The following is an 8,981-nucleotide window of genomic DNA, read 5'->3' as shown; positions in this document are numbered from 1 at the left end:
TGGTCGATGGACCAAGTACAGCAAAGCACTGCAGGCAACTTGGAGCGTCATTTCCAGGTAATGAGTTATCCATTTTTAATATATTTTCACATTTACCAATTCCTTCAAATTTTGGATTTATCTATTCCAAAAGAAAACTCACCAAGGCATTTTGAGAGAAAAGATGGCCAAAAGATCAGGCGAGCAGCTGTTGGCTCCAGTCAAAAAAGTGGTGAAGTTCAAGGCTGACTCGCCGAATCAATTGAACTTCGAAAGAGCGCTTATGACCATGGTGGCCAATAACGGTCTGCCCTTTACAACGGTGGACCTACCGGGTTTTCGAGAGGCCATCGCCAGAGGAGGACCTCAGGTTACCGTGCCATCTTCGTCGTCGCTGTTAGCCGGAGTCCAAAAATTGGTGAAGAACAGATAACCAAAAATTGGTTTGTGCTTTTCACATTTTTATGTGTTTTATAACCATTAAATATTTTGGTCATTCTAGTCGAATAAGGACGAAAAACATCCCGTAGTCGTTCGCTGGGGCCAAATTGTAGAGCTAAAATGCAATTTCATAGATGAAAATTGGCAACAACACACTATTGCAATTGGATTTTCAAGCGTGGATGAAATGGAGGCAGTTTCGTCTGAAAGCAATTGGGCGAAAATAGAGAAGACCATCAATGAAAGTGGACTGAAAACGGCTGAAGTAAGTAGAATAAGAAGATCACCATATATGATTTTCTTTCCGGAAAACTACTTATCATATGTATTTCTGCAGATATACCCGGTTCTGATAATGGACGCGCCAACGGCTTTGGATGTCTATAACCAAGGAAAAACATGGAATATCCCATCATCCCAAGCTGAAAACTGTAATTTTAACCATGTGCGAATGCTACTAAGTTGAGACTAACTTCTCTTACTCTTCCTATAGGCTTTACGACATTAGACGAGATAATGACCACTAAAAAAAGACGAAACATCCCAGCTCTACCAACAATGGAAGAGTGTGATGTGTATGTCTTACACCCTCCACAAAGTGTTCCTACGACAGGTTAAAGCCTCCACCGAAGCCACCAAAATTTTTGAAAAGGTGGAACAAAGGCTGACGAAGCTCAGAAACTCGCCCAGTTTGGGGAAAAAATTTTCCATTCTATCGCCAGGAGGAAAGGTTTTCCAGGAAACCAAAAATATGCGGATTCATTCCCTAATTAACGCGATGGAATGTCTTGTTCAGGTACTGCAAATTCATATGTCTTATTATATCACTTTGATACAGTATTTTTAGAGAAATAGAATAATTATACAGGGTGGGTTAGCTACTTGAAGAATACAGGCAGTGTCCATACCAATAAAGAACTTAACTTTATATTTACTATAGCACGGAGAGGGAATGGTTCATTCCCTGAGAGGGGTCATCGGGGAAAACGAAATTGATAACCCTGCGTCAACGATTTTTGACACGATAACCGAGTTACTCCAAGTGTACAAGCCGTTTCAGGAGGCTTCGAAAGAATTTGAATGCTTGGAGCCGGTTGCCGCGAAGACCCTGGGATTGCTCGTTGGGCCTTTGTACAAATAAGAAGACTGAAATGGACCCATTTCGAGGATGGATTTTCGAAAAAAAATAGAAGAAGATTTTGCGAACACCTTCGTCAGGGTCATCAATGAAGACCAGTTTGTCTTGGCATCATTTTTGGACCCGAGGCAAAAACGATACATGTTCATGGGTAAAAAATTCACTATTTATTTATTTTTACCATGGTACGTTCGCTAATTATAGGTAATTATGTTACTCCAGAATGGAGTGGAGAATATCCCCTATTTTGTTTACCAAATGTTGACAAGGTATTGGAAATGATCAAAATGGAAATGCGAGAAATCGAAGAGGAGCGGGTGGCTATAACTGTGTCAGAAGCCGGAGATTTCATGTTTCCGATCCTGGCGAATGAAACCGGCACGGTACAGGGTCAGGAATTGTCAACAACACCATTCGTGGAGGTGACAAACTATTTGAAGGAAGTTTTGCCACCAAAAGTGGACAAGAGAAGTAACCTGGCTCCTCTACACATTTGGAAGGCAAAAGAGAGAGCATAATGCCGAACTTGGCCAAAGTAGCCAAAAGATACTTAGGTATTTCGGATTTTTCCGGACTAACCACCTCGGCCGTGGAAAGGGCCAGGGCTCTGACGCGGTACGAGCGATCTGGCCATAGAGGGGAAACAGCGGCAATGCTCAAATCTTTAAGTGAACTTTAGAAGTAGATGAGCCAGAGGTGAGTTTCCGCTTCCCCCATTGTAAGTGCATTTCAACGAATAACCTTTATCTTGTTTTTTTTTCTTCTTACCAGGGCTCTGTCATCGAGCCATAGGTTGGCGTTAAGAGGGGATTAGGGCTACTGGCGAGACCCCTCGGAGTACACTTCCTCCAAATAAAAACGCGTCCTACATCGAGTCAATTTAATCATAAGAATTACGCCGCCACGTCGTTCTTATGAGTAAATGACTCGAGTCTATTGTACCTCTTGGGTGGACGTGGAAACAATAGGCTAGAGTTTTTCTCTTTTCAGTTGGCGTCTTAACATTCACTTGGAATATTGCATCTAAATCTATAAAAATTGCTTCGAATGCCGATTAAATTTAGTTTATGGTGATTTTTATAATGATTATATTACAAACAACATGGAAGAGACGGCCCGTGAGATGATTTTAATTAAATCTTAAGCATATTCCACTCAAAACTTGGAAATGAACGGAACCCGGCAATGCATGGCTACAATTGAAATGTCACGACATATCCACACACTGATTGTCAACTATCGACTGAAGTGGGGGAGTGTCGCATTAAAGTAAAGATGCAAGGACGTGATATTTCGTGGCGACCCCAAGCGTTTAATTTTTTTAATATGGAAACACCTACGGTCACCACAAAATATTACCTTTTTAAAGCCTATGTAGTAGATTAAAGCCGACTTAATGATAGAAGTTTTACGGATTTTCAAGGGCAAGTCATTTTGATCGTCCGTAGTTATTCTTTCTAAATTAGCACTTTCCAAAACGGTTCAAAACGATGTGAAAGTGTCTCGTGTAAACGCGGCTTTAGTCACTCTCCACGCGCGCCAGAGAGCTGGATTCGAGGGGTTAACCACTCAGCGTACATCGGCCTAACATGGATAAAGAATGAGCGCGAGGAAATTTGTTTTCACGCTGTAGGATATGCAACTCCCTATCTAGGACGACAGCTTATTCTCTATATACTCTGTTCCAGCTTCGGTTGTCAGCACGAGCAAATCTAGATCTCCACGTAACGCAGCTTTCTGCGTGCTGACAAGAGCCGAAGAAAATAAGGATTTTCAGGATTTAAAACATTCGCGAGTTTCTTTAGCTCTCACGCGCATTTTTTATCCTGATATTACTAAATCCTAATTCTCTCTGCTCAGTAATCACCCTCCCCTTAACAGGAGTTACTTTTCAGAAAGTATATTGTTATTCTACAGACTACAGTACTCCGGGACATTGGGCTACTTGTTTGCCCCCAGCTTCTCGAAAAATGTTGGCTAGAATCTCGGCCCGAATAATGTGAAAGGGGTAATTTACCTAAAATTCTCTACTCTAGTAATAATATAGTTATTTTGTTTTAAAATTTTTCTTCGATCGATATTTGAAAATCAGTGTACTGTTTGTGTTGTGACGTTTCAAGTAAAGCCACGCTGTGTTTTATACAACTTTTTAAGTGTAGAATTAATGGACGGTGTTGTGGTAGATGTAATTAAAATCATATGCTACTACTCAATAGAGTAATGTCAGTTCTACGTATGCAAAAGTCATACCCTTCTATCTCTTAATTAGCTCAGAGTTATCCCCCCTATCAGGCGCGTACAGTATCCCCTCTTACAAAAGCGCGCCTAGAGGGAGGGATACACCGTCTACTCCCCTCATACCGACACACATTCATAGTTAAAATCAAATAGTTAAAATTTTATAGATGGCAGCACGAAACTTTATTTTTACAAATTTTTTAACGAAAGTTTAAAATTAATTATAATAGCTCTTTTCGTAATTTTATGCACGCATGCTCAGAATAACTCTGGGGGCCAGTGAAGCAGACTACGCTTTGAACTTGCGTTGAAAATGGAAGGGACCGAAACTAAGCTCCGGATTTTTGATCCGGTATATAGTAAATTAAAGGTTGTTGAACTCAAAGATATTCTAAAAAGGAAAAATATTCCATATAAAACTAACTGGCGAAAACAAGCTCTCGTTGAGGCACTCTGTAAGCATGAAAGTGAAAATACCCCTCAATACGACCAAGGCTTAGGATCATCAATTCAAGTCGCAAAAGAATCATCAAAGCTCAAATGCATCGATAATATTCAACAACAGCGTTTGCAAATTACAAAACCAACAAATAAGTCAGATGCGTACAACCGAGTATTAAGTTTTGGTTCCTCATCATCCACGCATCATGATTTTATTTTGGAAAAGAAAAATCCTGAAGTGCTTCCGTATTATCGGACACAGTTTAAATTACCCGACCCGGTGGAAATACCACCATGTTGTTGGTCAAAAGACCTGTACCTCATTCCAGATCTAAGTTTCGCTAACATTTACGATTACTTCGTGCGCGCCAAAGTTTTTATTGATGGGAAAGATAGAAACGATCGTAAAGGCATGGAAAGAGCTGTAGCTCATAAAAGAGCTGGGGATATTCACAAGGAACTCTTAGTAGCTCAAGTAAGAATAAATTATTAACTTTAGATAAGTTTGAATTAATTTTAATACTTCAACAGATTACCGATTCCCTGACATATGTAACATCACGCTGTTTTGCGTCAGCGAGAAACTTAGACTATGCTGTAGTTGTGTGCCTCAAGAGCACTGGGAAGGTGTGCGCTGGAGCCTGCGAATGCGCGAGGGGATTATCTGGATCATGCAGTCACATAGGTGCTCTTCTTTTATGCATAGAAGCCTTTGCCGAGTTTAGATGCAAATCTGGAGATAATGTAGGCACTTCACGAGAATGTGGATGGAACAAACCCAGAGGGAAAAATATTATCGCGTCTGAGTTGAAACCACAAATGTTTAAAAAACCAAAATTAATTTGTGAAGATGAAAATTTGACTGACGCTGTCAAAGAGGACAAACCTTTTGACTTTGACCCGAGACTTAAAATACATAGAAAATCTGATTTTATCGATTTAGCCAGGTCTGTTAATGAATTAGTACAAATTTACCCAGAAACAGGTCTTAGACACTTATGGGATATTGATACGTTACAACCAGAAGTACCCGAGGTCGCAATTGAGGTAGAAGTTTCTTCCAGTCTAGACGCAGTGAACCTAGTCCCTAGTCAGAGGCTACTTGGAAGTAGAGAATCTTTGTCAATACACGATAGTTCAGAATATGCAATGCCCCATAGTAAAACAGTAACTCTAGCAGATTTACCAACTAATGATAAATTTGAAACGCTACTTATTAGAAAACCTGCTATGGTACAATCTAAAATAGAGATACCTACTGACCAATTTGAAAGAGAATCACTAAGCTTAATTTTACCAATAAGATCTGAAATTAAAAATATTTCAGACGAAACAGCGTTATCTTACATACAAAATAAAAGCACTAGCACGGATCTTGTTAGGTACATTGAAGCTAATACTGTATCTCAGTCAAAATGTAAATTATGGATTGATTTGAAACCTGGTAGAATAACGAGTTCTATCTTCGGATTAGTATACAAAGCAAAATGTAAAAGTTTACCCAAATCTATCATTGCTAAAATACTCAACCCAAACCAACTAAGTAAATATAGCAAACTACCCAAAGCGATCCAGAGGGGCATTGATTTAGAACCATTAGCGGTAGAAAGGTACATTGATCTCACTAGTTTTGTCGTTGAAAAATCTGGCCTTACTTTGCACACGCGATATAGCTTTCTAGGTGCTAGTGGGGATGGTATCATAACTGATCCAAATATTGTCTCCAAAGGTGTCCTTGAAATTAAGTGCCCTTCTTCACTGAGAAATAATGATATTAGCAATATGCCTGTTGGTGAGATAGTGAATAAATACAAAGACTTTTGTATTGGTAAAGTAGGTGACCAATACAAATTAAAGAGAAACTCCTCATACTATTATCAAGTGATGGGTGAAATGGCAATCAAAAAATTGACATGGGCAGATTTTGTAATCTTTACTGGAACCAAAGAATGTAGTTATGTTTATATTGAAAGAATAGAGTTTGACCAAGATTTTTGGCAGGATATCGAAGAAAAGCTTGTCCAGTTTTACAAGCAATACATTGTACCTTACGTAATTTAGTTCCTAAAACATTTGTGATGTAGTTATGTAGTCATGGTAATGTTGTTATGTTAAACAATGAACACTGTTTTAATTCCCTTCAGGGGATAGTATTTAAAAATTTCTTTTTATTTAAATGTGTAAGAAATTCATAAAAATACAACTATTTTCCGACTACTGGCTTATTAATGTTGGTTAAATTTGAACATACACTAAATATTTGACTAATTATTTTAATTTGTGATATGGGAAACACCCCATCTAGAATGTGAAAGTTTTTTATCCTACCAATTGCCCTCTCTACATGAATTCGTAATTCAGCGATCCTCCTGGTTTCAACTACTTCTTCCTCGGTAAACTGTGCCTTACTTTTAAGGAAAGGTGGTATGTTCAAGGTGCACTGTTTCGGCGCCAACAAATCTTGTATGGTAAATCCTTTGTCGGCCATGACATTTGAATTTGATGGTATAAGGTCAATGATACCACTTTTTTCAACCATGTATTTGTCAGAAGCTCGACCACCCCATGGTTTTGAAACATATGATATTACACCACCCGGAGTGATTCCGATAAGGAACTTGGCCGTATTATGATGTTTGTAAGAGGAATATGTTGTATTCTGAGTAAGCATATCTTTAGATCTTTCTATAAATACTTCAGTAGCATCAAGGATCAACATTGTGTCAGGGTATTTTTTGAATTTTTCTGGCATGTACTTGTTTACCAATTCTTTAGACGGGTAAGGACACAGCGCCTGTAGTTCCTTGTCTAATAAACAAATCCAGGTTGTAAAAATTTCAGAAAATGTAGATATACTAATGTCAAATCTGTCTGCTATGTCTTGCGTTAGCAGTCCCAGCTTTAGCCTCATAAGAACGGCGAAAAACTCATTGATAAGCGATAGTTTGTGATATCCCACATTTTTTCTTTCTCCGTCAGCCGATTTTGAGGCTCGATAGTAAGTCATACACTCAGCTTTTCTTCTTAAGAAACTGAAATAAATGATGGCATAATTATATATCCTTCAACTTAACTTCTGGAAGCTTCTAAAAATTTACGAATTTCATGCTCAAGAACGTCAAGATAAAGAATTTAAAGTCTTACTTAAAAAGCCACATAAACGTAGCAAATGTAGGCAGTCCAGTGTAAAATTTGGTAACACTATCATCGTGTTGAATTTTTTCGAAAGACCACGTTTTCTTACGAATAACATCTTTGTACTCCTCAATTTGTAGCTTTAGCTTAGCATTTTCTTCGAGCAGATGATCGCTCATTGTTTGTGTACCAAAACCTTTTGAACAAGTAAAATATTTGTCATTACTTGGTAGATTGATATAATTTTAAATCATACTTCTAGTGGTTTTACTCTGCTTGGGTTTTGATGGGTTTCCATCAGTATAATCATGAAAAGATAATGATGACTGAATTGAATAATTATACCAATTCTTTTCCCATTGGTCTTCGTCTGACTTCCTCTAAAGTTGAATTCATTAACATGTATTGGGAAACTTTAAAATTACAGGTTTTACCTTCTTGGCATTCCGGCGTACTTGCCTCTCTTCTCGTGACAAATTCAATGGAAACACTTCTTCCGCAAATGAACTTGGTTCAGTTTCATTAATTTCTTCCGCGATTAATGAAGAACGTTCTTTTTCGATTGGCAATGGTTTTGAAATGATAGTTTCAATCACAGTGGGTTTCATATACAACGTAGGCACCCAGTCCACGTCGTGTTTATCCCACCCAGGGTAGCCGCTAACAAAATGCTTACTACAGATTTTATCATCTCGTCCAACCTTCCAGTTTTGTCTATTTATTATTTTCTCCCATAGTTTTCGTCTTTTAACTGGAATTCTATGAAATTTTGTCTTTTCTATTTTGGATTTCGAAGAGTGACTCTTACAACCAACAACACAGCAAGAAGGCATGATTATTGTTCACTGGCTCGCAAAGGCTTAACTTTTTAACTCAATATTAAAAGCCAAGAATAGAAATTTTAGAAAAACTACATAAAAAATTATTTTTTTATAAACTTTAATTATTATAATTTAAAAATCTACTTATTTGTATATTTTTAACTCTCTTACAAATCACCAAACAAATTGAAGTTGGGATTTAATGCATTTTTTCCATAGACTACAAGGGTAGTCTGCATAACTGGCCCCCAGGAGCTTCTAGCGCATGCGCGAGTTGTTTTTCCCCCTTTTTGGCCCTTTGGATGCGAAAAGAGCTATTAAATCTTTAATTTCCAAGAAAGATAACTAAAAGTAAAACCTATTTAAATTGTATAAACTAAGTTTTAAAGTAATTAATAAAAAATTATTAGATGGCGCGACCATGGACAAAGCAATACAGTATTGCTTAGTCCATGGCGCGGCTCTCCATTATCGCATATTTTGTGGGCCTTTCGTGTGGCTTTCACCGAAATTTGGAGTACCATAAATGAGGGGTTTATAGCAAAAGCGTATAGAAAACCATAAAGTGAAGGTCTTTACCGCCTGGGCTGAACGTGTAAAAGTAGGAGCCCCCTCTCTATCGCGTTGTTCCGACCCCCCTCCTCGTTAGAGCCGGTACGATGCCGCTTCGTCGTGGCGGAAGATTAAATTCGCGTAGTGTTACACAAGGTACATGAGTGAGTTGGCTACAAAATATAGCTCCACTAAATTTCGTAGGAGTTGCGTCGGCTGCTTATATTATTAGGCCT

The 8,981-nt window shown here is 38.3% G+C and overlaps 2 protein-coding genes across 4 annotated transcripts; one reads left to right on the top strand and one right to left on the bottom strand.

The window, feature by feature from the left end:
- The first annotated feature begins 3,693 nt into the window (after positions 1-3,693).
- LOC149619101 (uncharacterized) lies at positions 3,694-6,449 on the top strand. Its single transcript, XM_089854129.1, has 2 exons — positions 3,694-4,712; positions 4,769-6,449. The coding sequence occupies exons 1-2, from the start codon at positions 4,110-4,112 to the stop codon at positions 6,296-6,298; spliced, it is 2,133 nt and encodes a 710-aa protein (XP_089710255.1). The 5' UTR covers positions 3,694-4,109; the 3' UTR covers positions 6,299-6,449.
- Positions 6,386-8,506, bottom strand: LOC149619100 (uncharacterized). 3 transcript variants are annotated; one of them, XM_089854131.1, is made up of 5 exons: positions 8,049-8,506; positions 7,807-7,925; positions 7,629-7,752; positions 7,382-7,568; positions 6,386-7,269 (listed from the first exon to the last, which is right to left on the bottom strand). In XM_089854131.1, exons 1-5 carry the CDS (start codon positions 8,203-8,205, stop codon positions 6,441-6,443), a joined length of 1,416 nt encoding a protein of 471 aa, XP_089710257.1. In that variant the 5' UTR covers positions 8,206-8,506; the 3' UTR covers positions 6,386-6,440. The 3 variants fall into 3 exon arrangements, with proteins under 3 accessions (XP_089710257.1, XP_089710256.1, XP_089710258.1); XM_089854132.1 differs by having other exon boundaries at positions 6,790-6,931; positions 7,002-7,269; positions 7,807-8,506; XM_089854130.1 differs by having other exon boundaries at positions 7,807-8,506.
- Positions 8,507-8,981: the final 475 nt, after the last annotated feature.

Source organism: Phalangium opilio, unplaced genomic scaffold, assembly GCF_054372755.1.
Source record: "Phalangium opilio isolate 3A_F unplaced genomic scaffold, DU_Popi_V2 ptg000209l_1, whole genome shotgun sequence".
NCBI classification, from domain to species: domain Eukaryota; kingdom Metazoa; phylum Arthropoda; class Arachnida; order Opiliones; family Phalangiidae; genus Phalangium; species Phalangium opilio.
Note: the sequence above shows the minus strand (reverse complement) of the source record. Positions and strands in the feature narration are given on the sequence as shown.